Genomic DNA, 20,096 nt, shown 5'->3' on the forward strand with positions numbered 1-20,096 from the left:
TTTTGTCACACTCATTGTAATTTTCATTTTTCTGTTCAGACAAAGGATTCCAGTTTTGGCTGCATCACATTTACTGCTTGTGGGAATTGATCTAGTCTGTACTCTAATTATTTCCTGTTAATTCTTTCTTGTCACACATCCCTCCTATGCACTGTGTATTTGACAATTTACGTAATGCACTGTAGGAAAATCAATACAGAGAATACTGCTAGTGGTTCACTTGTCAAACTACATGTACAATAGCCAACTTAAATTTGTCCATTTTCAACAAATTTTATTTGTATAGTGTCTCTAATGTAATAAAATATCCCAAGGTGCTTCACAGAAGCACTATCCAACCAAATTTAACATCAAGCCCATTGAAGAGATATTAGGATAGGTTGCCAAAGAGAGGAGAGAGATTTGGAAAGGCAAAGTGGCTTTAGGAGGGAATTCCAGAGCTTAGGGCCTAGACAGCTGTAGGCACAGTCACCAATAGTGGAGTGATGAAAATCGGGGTTGCACAAGAGGCCATAATTGGAGAAGTGCAGAGATTTCGGAGGGTTGCAGGACTGGAGGAATTTACAACGAGGAAGAAGGGCAAAACCATGGAGGAATTTGAAAACAACGAGGCTCCACTGCACGAGTTGATTGGTGTTTTTTCCAATCACTAGTTGGTTTATCAGTCCATTACATCAAGCAGAGAGGTACTGTTGAATTACAGCAAGCCTTGTTTAATGACCTGACGCCAGCAGGCTGCAGCTGGCTGATCTCTAACATTTATTCCACAGAGAAACAAGAGAACTCATTTAAAATGCCACACATAGCAACGGGTCATTTACCAGGGGATTTGCCTTGCGTAGTATTTGCTTGATGTTTCCGCAGAGTGCCTAAAATGGGAAGTTATTCTGTTTCCCAGCATTAACGTGCCTTGCTGTAGTAAATACAGATACCTTTTTTCAAAAAAATAACTTTCTTTTGAAAGGGAAATGTCATGGGGGCAGCGGGGTGTAATTTTTTGTTTCAATATAGAGCAGCTTTCTTGGCCAGGGTATTTTGAGAAATCGTAGGCACATCGACTGGTTGGAAGAACCACAGGTGCTGCACATTTGCCACTTCTCAAACTGCAATCACGTGAGCATCACCATCTGGAAGGACTGCCTGATTGTATTTATTGCCCCTTTGATCGTAAAGACTGATGTTTATGGTAATTTACGAACTTTGTGCTTTGGATCCATAGCCGAGTTAAAGCTATGATTCCTTTGCTATCAAATGGTCTCAAGATCCTGATCCCAATATCATGCACAACAAATTTTAGTTCAGTTGCAAAAATTATTTGAAAGTATTTATTGTGCTGCTGTGTAACAATGATTGGTGTTATCAACGAAAACCCATTTGACAGTACCATTAAAATGAAAAGTTCTAAACAAAAAGGTTGCAAAGTGGGGAAAATGGAATACTTTCAATATAAAGAACTCCAGGTAATTAAAAAATAACAGATCTCTTAATGGCTTATGAGGTGTTCATTCTTTCATTTAATTTGTCTTTTGCCCTGTCTCCACAAAGAGCTGGGAGCTGCTATGATGGTATCAATGATGAGTCTTTCCAGCAAGTGTATCCATCGCAAATTATTGCAGATCAGCATCTGGGCCAGGCCTGAGTGCTGATCAGGAACTGGCTGAGCCATGAAAAATCAATAGCAGTGCAATGTTGCTGATGCAGAATATTTTGGCATCGATGTCAGTGAGCTCTTGGACTTTGGACCTCAGGATTGCTGTTGATGCTAATGTTGAAGTAGCTATAACCAGTGTATAATTCCCAAACAAGTTCCCTTAGGGAAGGGGCAAAGGAAAACTAATAGTTTTTCTTGGACTTTATTCAAAAATATGCTATCCATCTAAAGGAGTAGTTTATTTTTTTTTACTCGCGGTAGGTATTGCAGTAAAATGCATTTGAAACATGTGATAATATTAAGCTGCGGAAGTACCAGTAGATTTAACACAGAAGTATCTGTTAAAAGCTGATCATTTTTCTCCTTGGATTTTTAGGTCTCAGCTGTTGCCTCCTGGGACTCGTCAGTCCATGATTCCATACACTTAAACAAAGTTACCCCACAGAATGAGCGCATCTATTTGATTGTAAAGACTACAGTGCAGCTCAGCCATCCAGCTGCTGTGGAGTTGGTGTTACGCAAGCGAATAGCTGTCAATGTTTACAATAAGCAGGTAGGACATTGTTGATGTACATTTAAAAAAATCTAATATTTTCACAGAGAAGTGGCGTATCATTATGTGCAACATTACCTACAATAAGTCCTGTTCCTCCTAATGGACTGTAACAAGACATTCAGCTAGTGCCTCACCAACTTGACCTACAAGGAGAACAGGGCAGCCAAGTGTTCCACCTGAAAAATCAGATTTCCCTGTTATTAACATGATCTATTACACAGCTATGTAGATGTTCATGACCCTTTGCCTCAGTAAATAGCTACAGCCATTAATGTGGGAACAGTAGAGATTAACATCTGTCCACTCTGAGCGGACAGTGGCATACCAGCTAGCATATTTTAGATTGTTTAGGTTGTTTAGGTTACAACTGCTATATTAGTCCAAAGTGTTTGGCTTCAAGCCTGTGCTGCAGGTCTAGTTTAACTGCAGCCTGAATCCAAAGTCTGCGTCTGATTGACACCCAAGTGAAGAGGAATGAGACTCCCTGGAGGAATTATTCTTGCCTGACGTGCTCTTCACAAGCTGAGTGTCCATGCAAAGCCAAAACCACTTTCTACTGAAGCTCACGTTATGTGAATTTTTAAAATATTTGTTCTTGTGTGCTGCTGGCAAGGCCACATTTGCTGCTCTTGTCTTTCTCTGTGGTAGAGGTTGCAGGGAAGGAAGGTACTGTTGAATTACCTTTGGTGGGTTGCTGCAGTGTAAGATGTGGTTTGATCATACATTGTGTAGCCACACTGCGCTGAGTCCAGTGGTTTGGACACTAATCCAGTAAACTACTGTGCCCTGGATGGTGTTGAACTTCTCAGGTTGCAGTTACACACTTAGAGGTGAGTGGTGAGTATTCTATCATACTACTACTTCGAGCTTGTAGTTAATGCAGGGGCTTTGAGGGGTCAAGAGATGAGCCACTCATCCCATATTACTGCTACTGTTATGCTGTGGTGACTTGGCTGTTCCAGTTGTTTAATAAGGTCTGCTTTCTCTTAAAGTATTTCTGAACAAGTATGCTGGCATTTGTAACAAAAATGGTTAAGTTTCAAAAAAATTGTCAGGCATGAAATCCACCAAGAGAAGCCAGTAGCATGAAGGATAAATAGAGAGTTAATAAAAGCTACAACTTTTTGTATTTTTACATTGCCTGTTAAATTTTTGTTACTGGAAAAGCAATTGATTTGATGATGAATTCAATGATTAATTCAAAATACTTCTTCGACAACTTACTTTCCTTTACAGAGTTTTACACAGAGTCTGAAACGAAGAATGTCCTACAAGCACATTCTTCACTCCTGTGGTGTTACCTATGAAATAGTATCTAACATACCTAAGGTAAATCTATGTACAACCCTTTGGGAGAACTGTGACTGTGAGCTAATGAACAAGATTTCTTATTTGGGGAGAATAACTGCAATAATTAGGCTAATGAATATAACATACTGAAATTGTGGAAACTGGGCATTTTCTGGAACCTGTCCTTGAATCCCACCACACTAAAGATGTACTCCTGGTCTACTAGGTTTAAAATAAGTTTAAACAGACTTAGCCAGTGCGTGAAAATCTCTAGCGCAATATTGTCTGCAGTTCAGCAGAGTCAATACTAAATTGGCACTGTCATTGAGGAGGTGAAGATGTGAAATGGGCTTTACAGGGAGAGGGAATCTTATGAGTGCTGTTGGAACTGCTGTTCTGAGGTTCAGTGTTCTTAATGTAGTTTAAGTAAATTTATTCCGCATCCAAGTCATGTGGAACTTCACCTGGAAGTTGTTGACTTTCAGGTTAAAGTGAAGAAGTAGTTTACCCCTAATGCTGTCCTTGATGAGCTTAGAATTCACTTAAAGTTACATGCTGAGGTGTTTTATTGGTAGAAACTCAGAAAAGTTAGTCCAAGTATTTCTGCCAACAGAAGCTTTCCTGTACAGCGGATTCTGGATGAGCAAAGGGGCTCTGGTGAGTTAATAGTGTCTTTGGCTCACATGCTAAAATCTGGCCTTGCACATTAATGTAAAAAAAAGTTCACTTTAGTGCATTAAAATGCATTGCAGTTGATACTTTCAGATTAAAATTCTAGCATGTAAGGCAATATTGTGCTATCTTCAAAAGACCATAACACTTTTGTGTCTGCAGTAGGGCTCCACTTGTTTCCATGCAGTCTTTGGCATCAGAGAGCCAAGTTCTAGAGTTTTCATATTGCTCATGATTGTTAAATGCCTTTTTTTCCTATGCGTGTAAATTATAACTCTAAATTAAACTAAGTAGTAAAAAAACAAAAAGTGCTGGAAATACTCAGCAGGTCTGGCAGCATCTGTGGAGCGAGAAACAGAGTTAACGTTTCAGGTCAGTGACCTTTCATCAGAACTGGCAAAGGTTAGAAATGTAGTAATTAAGTAGAAAAATGGATTTCCCATCAGAAGGGCTGAGTTTTAACCATCTAATTGAGTTGTTTTTGATAACTGTTATCTTGAATTGCGAACCCATTATGCTTTCTTACTGAAAAGCCGACATATGTAAAGTGTAAGGCTCTAACTCTGAGAGCCTCTGTTTTCTGCAGTTGACTGCATGGCTACGGATTCTTCCATTAATGCAGTTCAGACAAGTCATCTGAGTTCACCTCTGGGTTCAGCTCAGTTGGAAAAGATAGTGAATAACTTAGCCATTCAGACCAAAATGATCCAGGTTTGATCCCCAGTCAGTGCTGAGTAAGGGTAGATGTTGCTGTGTTACAATTAGCCATAGTGAAGGGGGCGGAATCAGCCAAGGCTTCCACTCCTGATCACTACCCTGCTGGAGTGTGTGTGTGCGCGCGGTGTGTGTGCGCGCATGCTCGTGCACTTGCACATCAGGCAGAAACAAGATCTGGCTTGCCTGTGATTCCATCCATTGTTGAATAGGTTGTCAACACTGCTGTGCATAAATGATGGCTTCTTGAATATGGTAGTTGAATGTGACTGGCACTTGAGGGGCAGTACCTCAGTGTGAGTCATCACTTTCAGAAGAAGAGAAAATCTGCAAGAAAATTATGACTAACGTCTCATTAATTTTTTTTAATTGAATAATTATTAAGCCCTAAATTAGTTTTGACTTTTTAAACAATTTCAGATGTGTGGCTGCCTCTAGTGGTGACTGTGTTAAGAAAGAAACGTATGCATTTATATAGCACCTTTTATGACCTCAGTGTCCTAGAGCGCTTTAGAGCTAATTGAGTACTTTTGAAGCAGTCACTGTTGTAATGTAGGAAATCCGACAGACAATTTACGTACTGCAAGCTTCCACAAAGAGCAAGGTGATAATAGCGCTATTGATTGAGGAATAAATACTAGCCAGGGAACCAGAAATGGGACCGTGGCATCTTTTACGTCTATCTCAGAGAACAAACGGGGTCTCACTTTAACGTCTCATCTGAAAGACATTAATCCTGACGATGCAGCACTCCCTCAGTACTGCTCTGGTGTGTTGACCTAGATTTTTGTGCTCAATGGGACTTGAACTTATAGCCTTTTGACTCGGAGATGACAGCCACGGTTAGAGTCATAGAGTTATACAGCACAGAAACAGGCCCTTCGGCTCATCGTGTCTGTGCCGGCCATCAAACACCTAACTATTTTAATCACACTTTCCAGCACTTGGCCTGTAGCCTTGTATGCTATCGCGTTTCAAGTGCTCATCTAAATACTTCTTAAATGTCGTGAGGGTTCCTGCCTCTACCACTCTTCAGTTGGCACATATAAACACACAGGAGGAAAGTGTAACTGTGCTTTAATCTCAAATTGATGCTGTGTAAAGATTTGAAAAGTGATGGAATTTTTAATACATTTGTTAGCCTCCTATTATATTTGTCAGATACAAATCAGCAATTTTTCTAATTGAGTAGGCCTCAGTAGCTCGCATCTTGGACTGAGGCTATTCATTCATTTGGTGTGAGGCCCAAGCCTTGGTCGGTCCCAAGCTTTCACCTCAGTTAAAAATTTTAGGTGGTACTTAAATATTAATTTAACTTAATGGATTAAAATTTAAACTACAATTTTAGATGCATAGAGTTATTTCAACTTAAAATTTTCAATCCTTGTTATGGAAGTATGAATGTCACAAAGAACAAGATTCCACTGCATTCTGGGTTTTTCATAATACCTACATGTTCCCCTTCTGTGTAGGCCTCTGAGGAAGCTGAGGATCGAGAGACCTTGGCACTTATGGCAGCAAAGAGTGAAAATGATGGTTCAGGTGATGGAGAGACCTACATTGAGAAGTACACAAGAGGAGTGCTAGAGGTGGAAAATATCCTGAGTCTGGAACGACTCAGACAGGTCAGAGTTTGTATTTAAAATAACTGTAAAACTATGATTTTGGAATCTGAAGCAAAATACCCAGGAGTTCTCATGTTGTGGTTTTAAGAATTTGCATGCTGTTTAGATTTGAGCTATTCTGTACCAAAGGGATACCTCCTTAAAAAAAAAAACTGGAAATAAATTTAAATGTCTTTTTTTTTAAAAGTCTATTATTGATTAGTTCAGAGAGCAAAATGTATATAAAAGGTGGTGGCTTTATCATCAAAAAATATTTTCATATGCATTTGAAAGGTAGTCAGCCAATGTATGCAATATAAAACTTTTTAAATGATTGTTGTTTTAGTAAGTTGATAAGTGAATGATCAGCCAGTTTGTAGCGCAAGAAGCATCAGTATACTACTCCCTTGAGTGCTTGTTTCAGATCACTAGTCCTAAGACATTCAGCGATCCAATCTATGACATCAAACCTAGAGTGATGGGCCATTTATGATTGCAGCTCTCAGGTGAAATCTCTACCCCCTTTCATTATTTGGCCTGCAAAACATAGGGTGTGATTTTGTCCAGAGGCATTGATTCATTGATTGTCTCCTGGGGTTGCAGGGAACACATACTCACATGTTTAGTCTCTGGTCATTGTGAAAAATGGCTTCACCAGTCAAGGTCCCAATTATTCAGCATTCCATAATGGTGTGCATTCTTGCCCTTTATAGCACAGTTCATGCACACTGTAAACATAACATGCATGAACATAACGAGATACGGAACTCTACCTCCTGCGCGGCACAGTGGTGCAGTGGTTAGCACTGCAGCCTCACAGCTCCAGCGACCCGGGTTCAATTCCGGGTACTGCCTGTGTGGAGTTTGCAAGTTCTCCCTGTGTCTGCGTGGGTTTTCTCCGGGTGCTCCGGTTTCCTCCCACATGCCAAAGACTTGCAGGTTGGTAGGTAAATTGGCCATTATAAATTGCCCCTAGTATAGGTAGGTGGTAGGGGAATATAGGGACAGGTGAGGATGTGGTAGAAATATGGAATTAGTGTAGGATTAGTATAAATGGGTGGTTGATGGTCGGCACAGACTCGGTGGGCCGAAGGGCCTGTTTCAGTGCTGTATCTCTAATCTAATCTAATTAGCAGTATTAACTCACAATAGCTTCATACACTCAAAACAAGTTTATTATGCATTGTTTCCATGGGTTTCAGTTATTGTCCTGCAGCTGCTTCGTCATTTACTAATTATTACATTCAAACCTGACTGTTCCTGGGCATGTTGGAAGAGCTCTTCATGAGACACCTGTTGATTTGGGTTTTTGTCTTCCTGTCTTAGGCAGTCACAGTAAAAGAAGCACTTTCATCAAAAGGAAGGCACATGAAGAGGAGTGTCAGCACACCTAACGTTCACCATGTACGTATTGCAACAAATGGCATAGATCAGCTGCAGACTGATTTGACGCCATGTGTTCAAGAAAGGGCACTTGCATGGCTGATTGTGTGATTAGCAAAGCAGCATGTCCGAATCTGTCAAGGTTCTTTTTAAGAACAAGTAGTATTCCGATTGAAATAGTTTTAAGATAATTACTTTTGAATAAGACTCCGCAACAAAACAAGTAGCTGTGGAATTTTCTTCAAGTACTATGAAGTATGCTCCCAGATTGTATCAGGGTCCCTGCTATTTTAATTAGGCTTTGTTGTTGTGGAGCACCTTGTATAAAGATATTTTTTAAACTGTGGCTGGGGGAAGCTGTTAAAGCATTTGTATGCAGGAAGACAGCAAATGATTAGGTACAGAACCAAGTTTTTTGTGTAATAAATATGCAACAGTGGATTTGTTTTAAAGGTTTCTCAGCATTTTATTTGAATTTTGTTCTTGAAAAAGATCACTGGGCATTCATTTGTGGTGTAGATTATTTTGATGTCACTTCTTTGTTAACTGTTGCCTGGGACCGCCATCTCACTAACTAGAATGTCTTCATATCTAGCACAAGATGCAACTAGATTTTGGAGCATGGTTTATTTTGACAAAGTTGAGTTCTAGCTTGTTTATTCTGATGTAGGGGCAATAATGCCAACATTTCAACTCATTCACACCCTGAAGAGTCAAGTATTTTAGGCGCCTTTTGCTGGTTTTCTGGTGAAGTCTTAAGTTATAGAAACCCCATTTGATTTCTGTGGGTAGTGATTACAGGTTGCATGGGTGAACTGTGAATACTGCCATTTTTAATTCATGTGGACCTTCATAAAACTGTGCTGGTCACCTGGGTGATTCACTGGTGCCCATGGGGACAGTGAGGCATGTGGTCACAGAAATTGCTTCTCTGCAAGATAATTCTACTAGGGCCATTGTGAACAAAATATTTCTGACCACAGATGTATGCCATGTAGCCCAAGCTGCATGACACACCCAAACAAAACAAATCTTGCTAAAATAGATAACTCCAGTTCTAGAGCTAGTGCTGGCACAGGCATAATGGGGCTGTAGGACGAAGTGCCTTACCATAACTCAGTATCATAGAAGCGACACAAGTAAAATACTGTGAATGCTGGAATTTTGAAATAAAAGCATAACATGCTGGAAAATACTCAGCAGGTCAGGCAGCATCTGTGGGGAAACATTTAAAGTCTCAGGTTGATGACTGTTCTGATGGAAGTCATGAAGTTGAAACTTTAACTCTGCTTTACCTGCTCAGTATTTTCCAGCATTTTCTGCTCTTATTTCATAGAAGCTACAGCCCCATTATGCCTGTGCCAGCACTAGCTCTAGAACTGGAGTTATCTATTTTAGCAAGATTTGTTTTGTTTGAGTGTGTCATGCATCTTGGGCTACATGGCATGCATCTGTGGTCAGAAATATTTTGTTCACAATGGCCCTAGTAGAATTACCTTGCAGAGAAGCAATGTCAGCCACATTAAAAATTATGAGAAAACTGAACACAGCAATGAATTGTAAAAGATGTGGCAAGTATTACTTTCAATTCAACCTATGTGAAACACAGAAGTTACAATCAATCCTCTAATGCTCTTTATTAAAAATATTATAGTTTCGAAATGGTCTTCCAATTGATGTAAGGATGAAGCAAAATATTTTTAGTTAGGCTAGTTGAGCTGCTGTGGTTTTACATGTTGGGAGTCAAGAACAAGTATAGTCTTCAGATGAAGTAGGGTTAAAGGGCGGGGGATAATTAGATCACTCTGCTTTACCTGCTGAGTTTTTTCCAGTATTTTCTGCTTTTATTTCATAGAAGCTACAGCCCCATTATGCCTGTGCCAGCACTAGCTCTGGAACTGGAGTTATCTATGTTAGCAAGATTTGCTTTGTCGGAGTGTGTCATGCAGATGTAATTTGGTTCCCATTGTAAAATTATACATTTTGTCCTTGCTTTTATATTTCTATTCTAAATCACATGTCCACACTTATAACTGAAACTGCTCATGGGAACTTGCCACACTGTAGTTACTCTCTCCTGCTAGTGGTGGAAGTTCAGGAATTATGTACAGGTGTAAAATTTCTAATATACATTAAATAGATGTTTTCATCCCAGGCATGGTTTGTGTTTGTAAATTGCCCAGCTGCTGCTTACTGGTAAACCTGACTGCTTTGCATGCATATTTTGAAGTGTTCAGAGTTGCTTAGTATTCAGTTAGCTCTTTTTGTAAAAATTGAAGATGAGGTTTTAAAAAAATAATTAGGCTGTCAGTCATCTTCTGTTGTCTCTTCCTCTCTACTGAGCTATGGCAAGAGGCTTCTATAGCTTTTTAAAGTTAGGAACAGTTGGGCTGAAATATCAACATAGATAGTCATTGTTGTTGCTTCTTAAAGACACATTGGAACCTCGTGAAAATAAATTTAAAGCTCACATCCATTAAATGCCTCAGTTTGGGCAATCAATTAGGAATTTTAAGAATGACATGACATCCCATTTCTGATACAGAAGTAGGGACTGAGTAAATTCGCTTGGATCTGAACAAGAAAAAACATTTTTTTAAAGACAGAGAACTGAACAGCTGTTTGTCAGAGATTAACTGGTTGAAGATTGCAAAATAGGAGCAGAAATAGAGTGAATAGTGCAATATTATATGTATTTGCATAATATTTGTGCATGTACATCTATGACTATAACCACTGCTTTTCAGACAAGCTCAAAGCTTTAGAATTGACTAAGATTTAGATCTGTGTTGCAAAAGACTGTGCCTCAAGGGTTATAATCTCTGGATTATTAACTGAGCCATGTGAAAATTGACATAGGAAGAAGCACATTAGGGAGCTGAACACATGGCTGAAGGAATGGTCTAGGAAAGAGGGTTTCCACTTCATTCGGCATTGGCACCAGTATTAGGACAGGAAGGAACTGTACCATTGGGACAGGTTCCACCTCTATTGGGCTGGACCCAGGGTCCTAGAAGAAAGGATAAATAGGGCAGTCATAAAGACTTTAACCTAGTAAATAAGCGGGAGGGTAAAGGTAATATAAATGATAGTTCAAAAAAATGAATGGGTAGAGTAATATTCCGAAATTGTGCTTTAGGCAATATGGGTAAAGAGAAAACCAAAAGAGAAACAAGAGATGAGCGGGGGTGGGGGGGGTAGCATAAGGTTTTTGGCCCAAATTAGCATTCTTTATGCAAATGCGCAGAGTATATGGAACAAATTGAATGAATTACAGGCGCACATTCAAATTGAAGGGTGACATGGCTGCAAGACAGTCAGGACTGTGAACTAAATATACCAGGTTAAAAGTTTGCAGCAAAGATGGGGAAAATGGTGGAGAGGAGGAGTAGCCTTAGTGATTAAGGATGAAATCACTTCAATGGTAATGAGAGATAAGGAGGCGGTGGAGAATTTATGGGTAAAGTTAAGAAATAGAAAAGGATTTAAGATTGCAGTGGGAGTTGAATGTAGACCCCCCTGTTAGCAGCTGTGAAGTGGTAAATTGTATACATGCAGAGATTAGACATGCATTCAGGAAAGGCAGAGTGGTTTTAATGAGGGATTTTAATTTTCAATTAAATTGGGATAAGAAGACTAACACATCAAAAAGATAGTGAATTTCTTCAGTGTGGCCAGGATCGTTTTCTGCAACCAGCAAGGCATGCCAGATTAGATTTACAAATAAACAATGAGCCAGATTTAGATGACTGTCTAATGGTGTGTGAACATTTATCTAATAGCAATCATAACATAATCGAATTCAATGTAATGTTTGAAAGGGAGAAACACAAAACAGCTGCTAGATTTAGGTAAGGCTGACTTCAGTGTGATGAACAAAAGAACAAAGAACAAAGATAATTACAGCACAGGAACAGGCCCTTCGGCCCTCCAAGCCTGCGCCGATCCAGATCCTCTCTCTAAACATGTCGCCTATTTTCTAAGGTTCTGTATCTCTTTTCTTCCTGCCCATTCATGTATCTGTCTAGATACATCTTAAAAGACTCCATCGTGCCCGCGTCTACCACCTCCGCTGGCAACGCGTTCCAGGTGCCCACCACCCTCTGCGTAAAGAACTTTCCACGCATATCCCCCCTAAACATTTCCCCTTTCACTTTGAACTCGTGTCCTCTAGTAATTGAAACCCCCACTCTGGGGAAAAAGCCTCTTGCTGTCAAAGTGTAGTGTGAAACAGCCACACAAGTTTTCACAATCCTTTGTCTCAGCCAAGTTTGCTGATTTTAGCAAGGGCAGTAGTTGGAGTGCTTGAGTTAGTCCGAGACAGAGACTGCCCACACTAAGCCGGGCAAGTCTGTTAATGGGTCAAATGGCAAGATCGGTGGGAAGTGTTGAGAAAAGAATTTAATTTGATATAGAATCAATTTATACCCCTAATGGACAAGAGCTCTACTTGCCAAAAATAAAGTCATGGAGGCCTAAAGAGGTAAGAGACAACATAAATGACTACAGAAATGCAAAAAATCACAGATCCTGGTGAATGGGAAAGATACAAAGAAAAGCAAAGGGTGACAGAACAGACAGTAAGAACTGAAAAAGTATGAGAAGAAACTTGCAAGGGATATCAAAATCAGCACCATGAATTGTTACAAATATATTCAGAAAAAGAGGGTTTTCGGGAGCAATGTGGGCCTCGACAACTGATAACCATGATATTGTCAATGAAAATAAGGAAATGGCAGACATGCTGAATAATTACTTTGTGTCAGTATTTACAGGAGAGGAAGAGATCTGCATGCCAGAAATTCCAAGGAAACTAATATTGAATTGGGGGCAGAGACTCACCAAAATTAATATAAGCAAAATAACAGTAATTAAGAAAATAATGGCAATATAGAGTGACAAATCCCCAGAACCAGATGATTTCCATTCCAGGAATTTAAATGAAGTAGGTGAGAATATTGCAGGTGCCCAAGCTGTAATCTTCAGGAACCGTTCCTTTAGATTGGAAAATTGCACGTGTCACTCTGCTAGGTGAGACACAAAGTCAGGGAACGATGGACCGGTTAGCCTAGCATATGTTGTCATTAAGAGTAGGGTGACTGAAGTCTTTGAACATTTTCAGCTGAGAGAAAACCTGCATGGATTTGTAAAGGGTAGGTCATGCCTGACGAGCCTGACTGAATTTTTTGAAGAAGTGACTGAAGTATTGGACAAAGGAATGTCTTATGAATGTTATTTATTTGGGCTTCCAGAAGGCATTTGATAAAGTTCCTCATAGGAGACTGTTAGCTGAAGTTGAAACCCATGGAATCGAAGGCAAATTATTGACCTAGTTAGGAAATTGGCTGAATGGCAGGAGATCGAGAGTAGGGGTAATGGGCATGTACTCTAATTGGCAGAATTTGACTAGTAGTATCCCTCAAGGATCTGTGTCGGGGCCTCAACTATTCGCCATATTTATCAATGACTTAGAAGATGAAATAGAAAACTAGCTATCCAAATTTGCTGATGACATAAAAATGAGCAGTACGGTAAGCAGTTTAGGTGCGTGTAAAATTAGAGTTATTGATGGATTAAGTTTAGAGTTTAGAGATACAGCACTGAAACAGGCCCTTCGGCCCACCAAGTCTGTGCCGACCATCAACCACCCACTTATACTAATCCTACACTAATCCCATATTCCTACCACATCCCCACCTGTCCCTATATATTTCCCTACCACCTACCTATACTAGGAGCAATTTATAATGGCCAATTAACCTATCAACCTGCAAGTCTTTGGCATGTGGGCGGAAACCGGAGCACCCGGAGGAAACCCACGCAGACACAGGGAGAACTTGCAAACTCCGCACAGGCAGTACCCAGAATCGAACCCGGGTTCCTGGAGCTGTGAGGCTGCAGTGCTAACCACTGCGCCACTGTGCCGCCCTTTAGTTTAGAGATACAGCACTGAAACAGGCCCTTCGGCCCACCGAGTCTGTGCCGACCATCAACCACCCATCCATACTAACCCTACACTAATCCCATATTCCTACCACTTCCCCACCTGTCCCTATATTTTCCCTACCACTTAACTATACTAGGGGCAATTTCTAATGGCCAATTTACCTATCAACCTGCAAGTCTTTGGCATGTGGGAGGAATCCGGAGCACCCGGAGGAAACCCACGCAGACACAGGGAGAACTTGCAAACTCCACACAGGCAGTACCCGGAATTGAACCCAGGTCGCTGGAGCTGTGAGGCTGCGGTGCTAACCACTGCGCCACTGTGAATGGCAAAACTGGTAAATGGATTTCAGTGGAGGCAAATGTGAGGTTTTGATTCTGAAAAGGATAGAACAGGGTACTTTCTAAATGGTGAAAAGTGAGAAGCAATCAAGGTCCAAAGAGATTTGTGGTTCCAGGTACTTAGATCTTTATTTTCTGTACCTGTTCATGATATTGTAATCAAACAGTCTAATGGAATGCTGGCCTTTCTATGTAGAGGACTAGAATACGTGGGGTAGAAATCATGCTTCAGTTTACAAAGCCCTGGTTACAGTACACCTGGAGTACTCTGAGCATTTCTTGGCACCACACCTTAGCCTTTGAAGAGGTGCAGCATAGGTTTACCAGAATAATACCTGGCCTCCAAGGGTTAAATTATGAGGAGATTTTACAACTAGGGTTGTATTTCCACGAATTTAGAAGGTTTAGTGGTGATTTGATTGAAGTTTTCAAAATATTAAGTGGAATAGGTAGGGCAGATAGAGAGTAACTATTTCTGCTGGTTGGGGAGTCGAGGACTAGGGAGCGTAGTCTAAAAGTTAGAACCAGACCTTTTAGGAGTGAGATTAGAAAACACTTCTGCACACAAAAGGTGGTAGAAGTTTGGAGCTCTCTTTTTTGCAAATGGCTAGATCAGTTGTAAATTTTAATTATGAGACTGATAGATTTTTGTTATCCAGAGGTGTTGAGGGATATGGGGCAAAGGTGCGAATATGGAGTTAGGTCACGGATCAGCCATGATCTTGTTGAATGGCAAAACAGACTTGAGGGGCTAAATTCCCCTGTTCCTTTTTTGTCAAACTGATGAGAAACCTTTTAGCACTGAGTAACATAAAAGTTGAGATCATTATTTCTTTTATTATATCTTTGGGCTATGTATAATAAGTGTTGAAAGCTTTGAGACTTCAGAGTGAGTGCTTAAGTATGTGTTTTATTATCCACTGACCTCACTTACACAAAAAAATGGTGTTTCAGGAAATGGATAATAACTAATCTAGTGTTGTCCATAAGTACAGAAATATACATGTGCATGTGTATATATCTAACGGTATAATAGGTAGTACTTTAGCTGAGAGACAGAAGTTATGAACAGGTATGCAGATTCTCTGCCCTGTCTAGGTTAAGATAGGATAGAACAGACCAAAATTAAATCTACTTAATTAACTTTTAATGAAACTAGCTGTAATGTTTTGCTAAGCGTTTGCAATTGCATAATGCAGCAGAAATCGTCTAACATAGCATGAAAACCCAAAAAACCATGTCAGATACCCAAGGTTATACAGTTGAATGCTGTTGCTCATATCTATTCCTTAGAAAAAGAAGCTTGCTGAACCGATGGAAGCAAGCAGTCATTTAACTGACGTCCACTGGAAGCCACCAATAATGGACATCCAATCCATTTCTCCTGTCCATTCCTGTCATGTGCCCAGATGTCAATCTGAATCATTACCATTGTCTCTGCATCATTCCATGACTACATCCCACCAATTAGTGAGTGTACCTGAGTTTAGTGGAAGTCCCGACTGTCGGATTGACGTGGAAGACTGGATAAAGGATATGCAGCAGTTACTAGCTATTGGTGAAATACCTGCCACACAGCAGTTTGAAATTGTGGTTCACCGCCTTAAGGGAAGAGCAAAAATGCTTGTCCTTAATTTGCCACTGAAGGACCAGTGTCCTGCGAGAGCTTTTGAGAAACTCAGGGCAGAATATGGGAGTTGTCACCTCTCGCCAGACCCTGCAATTGGTTTCTTTCAAAACTTTGAGCAGTCAAATGAATTCAAACCCAACTATGCTGTGGGGGCAGTATTAAGAACATTTAAAGCAAGAGCAAGTAAACGGAGTTCTTCTACGTGCAAGGATTTCAAAATTCAGCCACAATTTATGAATGTTGTACTTGACCAACATATTCATCAGAAGCCACCATCTACAAAACCAAAGTTGGTAACCTTCAAGGGACAGCAAACTAAGCAGAAACAACTACCGTGTGAAAACAAGGTCTCCTCGAGACAGTCCAAAAAGCCAGTCAAAGTTCGCGACCAGGCCCAGTCTTTGTCTGTGCAGAGTAGTCGAGAAAGTTTCAGAAACCCTTCAGAACTCATTGGAGCACAGACAAGCTCCGTACAAAACCCTGCACTTCTTGAGCTAACTACGTTAGTGAAGCAACTTGCTTTGCACCAGAAGGATCAAATGGAGAGACTACAGAGAATGGAGAAATTACAGTTTATGATGAATCCGGGAGGCAATTCAACACCATCCACTCTATCTAAATCTTACAGAAGTGATACCAATTTCAAAGAAAGAGTGGATAGCAAAAATACAAAATCACTGAACAGTGAGGGGTTCTGTATATGTCACCTCCATGGACAGGAAGGACATACAGTTGAAGCATGCAAGTCCAAAAGACAACCTTTTATAGCAGACAAACCAGAAACATTGTTTCCCAGCTTCCACCATTTAGACAAATAAAACTCATGACCCAGGGGCAAGTTACATGTATAACATTTTAAGAAGAGAGAAGCCCTACACAAAGAAAATGTGGAATGTATTTATACAAAGAAAATATTTCAAAACTAAGAGCTTACCAGCCTTCCTTCCCTTTATAAGCATCACTATTTAGACAGCCCCAGTAATAAAAACTTATTTTAGTTATTGGTGTAACATACAGAGATGGGGTAGACACTGGATTTTGAATGATACCATTGACTGTTTGCAGTGAACAGTTTACAGGACCCTGCGGAACAGTTGAAATAAGTAGACCCCTCATTAATATAGGAAGCTTAGATGTCACTTACATCTATGCCCTGATTAATTTTTTTGGTGTTATTGATGCTTTGTGTGACTCAGTGCAGAAAAGGAGGAAGAGTTTTGCCCGGGCAAACATCAAAAGGATAATAGCAAGTACCTGTTTAAGGAAAAGTGCTGGTTGAAAATACTGGCAGCAAGTTTCAAACCTGGTATGAAGGGCAACTAGGGATGTGCAATAAATACTGGACTTGCCAGTTGCACCCACATCCCTTGAACGAATACAAAAAATTACCTTCAATATAAAGTAGAATTAAGTTGGAGAGCAACAGTAAGCATCAACATAAAAACACTAATTAGAATTAGCAACCTAACCAATAATGCCTTGGCTATTAGAGGAAGCCCAAGTTTTCTGCTGTACCGAGCAATTTAATCAAGAACTGGAGTTGATCGACAATAGTAGGAAGCCTTCGTATTGACTAAATATAGATTAGTTCAATTTATTCAATCAGCATTCTATTTGCAATACTCTGCCAATGCATTGTCTAATAATTTTGTGAACTTGGAACATTTAATGGAAGAATCATCTAGTTGACAAATGTAATTTTTTTAACCAGGAGTGGTGTAATCCTGTGCAGCTTCAATCCTGGTGCAGATCCTTGCTGGTTGGGAGCAAAGATTGTACAATAGGCCTATGGTGTTGCCCCTTTTGACCTGTATCCATGTCCATTACGGTTCCACAATGGCAACGATATCTTTCAAGATTACCAGGATGTGCTCAAAGACTTTATGGGTAACTGGAAGCCACATTAAGAGTTGCCTGACCTACAGAAAGTGGCATTGTTTTGAAACTGATGCTGTTTGTCAGCCGCACAAAGTAGTTTGCATCTCCCCAAGACAGAAATACACTGTGCACCCTAGTTAAAATGTACTAATGAAATTCAACATCATTATAATAGTTGGGAACCTTGTCTTCAAACCAGCAAACTGAGAAGACTATATAATAACCAATCAACATCACATCAGTCCATTGGAATTAAAACTCTGTTCAGTGTTCAGGAGGTATTCCAGGTTACTAATGAAGTAGCTTGACCAATGGGCTGTAAAAAGTGAATGGGAGAGGATTGCAGAAGTTAACATCTGATTACCGATCCAGGACAGGCAAGAATTTGGTGAGATGAGTGGAAATAAAAAGTGAATGAAGCCTTGTTAATTTTTTTATCTTGGACACCGAATTTGGGCTAATCTGTGAATGGAAATGGTATTCTGTGCTCCTGAGGTTACAGTTCAGTTCCTTTTATGGAGGTATTTTGTGAACCTATATTAATTTTAGAAACTTCCTGGTTGAGTAAGATGATCTAAAATTAAAGATTTCTCAGCTACCTCTGATGTTCTATGTTTGTAGCTACAGAGACTGGAGTTCTACACACAACTGGCTAATTTCATAATAACTCTACCAAAGAAGAAAACAAATAAAAGTATAATCGTAGTTGTGATGTGAGATACTACCCATTATTTCCAGATAATACTTTTAATAATGCAAGGATGATGACCCATAAGTGTGCTGACCAAGACGAATGGTACTGAAAATAATTAATATGTAGGCAAGCTGATAACCAGCTCTACACTCCACCTGAGAGCTCCTCCTAAGAAAAGGGGGATGAATACATTTATTGTGACACAGACTGATTGATTAATCCTCCTGAGGAGAAATGAATGACTCACTATCTATGTACGTTCTGGAAGTTCCATTGAAATCATCCCCATTATCTTAGCAACAACTTCAGCTAACAGCAAAATGTCTCAGTCACCCATCACCTGATAGGGAAATACTTTCCCTCATCTGCAGCCTATTTCCCCCCCCCCCCCCACTGAAAATACCTTCAATGACCCAGTTTCTGCTGAACTTTCAAACCATTGATGAAAGCTCTTACTGGGAGACTGAAGAAACTGAAAACAGAGGTCAGCTGGAAGTAAGGCAAGACTGGCTTTGCAAACCTTGGTCTGGAGGTGTTGCTGTGAAAGGTATGAAAGACAGTACCTGACATCAGTATGCATGCATGTACATCGCAGCAGGCTGAAGTTATCAGCAGCTAAAAGTTATCAGAAGTAGGCAGAAAGTTGAATTTTTCTAATGGCCAGAGCTAATGCTGTATAATTTCATACACTAATGTGGCTTGTGTACTGCTTTCTTGACTTGGTAACTGATATTATTGCAGTAGATCTATTCCTATTTTAGTCACTGCATTGAATAATGACCTGGGCATCATTGAACAAGTGGAGGCAGCATAAATTGTGGTAATTTTAGGTAATATGTAAGTAGTTCCCAACGCATTAAGGGAAACAGGTGCTTTGTTGCTACGCTATATAGTTCTCCATCATTTTGCCATTTTTCAAGCATTTAGTTAAGAGTTTGTGTAACTGCAGAATGCAGATACATGAGTCGTGTGCTGAGGTGAGATCTACCAGATTAGAAAATGTTAATTATACTTTCAGAATGTTATTTTGGAAGATACTTCTGTACTCAGTTGAAGGCTTTCTTGTGTAAAACACACAAAATGATTTTAATGCACTCATATTTATTTATATTGCTTAAATATTGCAAGGGACTTCCAATGTGCCCACCACTGTTAGATGCATATAACTACTTATGGAAATTGTATTAATTTAATTACAGATCACACCCTTAACTGTGTTTGCTATAGTAAATGTTGAAAAGTAATGAAAAATTACATGTCTAAAATTCATAGTCATGCTTTGAATGTGCTGTTCAACTTTCAAAATTGTGGATCAAAGCAAGAAAGTAAGACATTGTGCAGCGAATAGCAGTTATTTGAAAATCTCTGACCTGCCTGTCTCATATTTTTGGTTTTTACAGGTCTCCAGTAGTCGATTAGATCTCTCTGGATATGAAGAGGATGAGTACAGGGTGCGTTACCAATGAGCTTTTAAACATTATAACAATATTAAACCATGCTAGAGCTTGAGAAATCACAGGCAAGAGCCCTGAAACAGATGGTGTCACTGGTGGATGTAGGGTTTTTTTTTGTCCAGAGAATAATCCTTAACATATTATAAGTACACGGTAGACTTCGATTTTCTGTTCCATTTTAAATGAATGGAAAATCAGGTGCTGTAAGCCTGCAATATTGCAACCAGTGCTCACTCCCTTCAAGTGCTGCCTCTTAAAAAGAAATCAGATCAGGGATTCGGC

The 20,096-nt window shown here is 39.8% G+C and overlaps 1 protein-coding gene across 6 annotated transcripts in view; it reads left to right on the plus strand.

Moving 5' to 3' along the window:
• kif13a (kinesin family member 13A) overlaps positions 1-20,096 on the plus strand; it is a 366,399-nt gene that overhangs the window by 325,050 nt on the left and 21,253 nt on the right. For all 6 annotated transcript variants that reach the window (XM_068057158.1, XM_068057185.1, XM_068057194.1 and 3 more), the window contains 5 exons: positions 2,028-2,204; positions 3,444-3,536; positions 6,356-6,508; positions 7,814-7,891; positions 19,761-19,811. In XM_068057158.1, the coding sequence (XP_067913259.1) occupies positions 2,028-2,204; positions 3,444-3,536; positions 6,356-6,508; positions 7,814-7,891; positions 19,761-19,811 (552 nt within the window). The remainder of the gene's footprint in view (positions 1-2,027; positions 2,205-3,443; positions 3,537-6,355; positions 6,509-7,813; positions 7,892-19,760; positions 19,812-20,096) is intronic.

This window comes from Heterodontus francisci, chromosome 2, assembly GCF_036365525.1.
Source record: "Heterodontus francisci isolate sHetFra1 chromosome 2, sHetFra1.hap1, whole genome shotgun sequence".
NCBI classification, from domain to species: Eukaryota; Metazoa; Chordata; class Chondrichthyes; order Heterodontiformes; family Heterodontidae; genus Heterodontus; species Heterodontus francisci.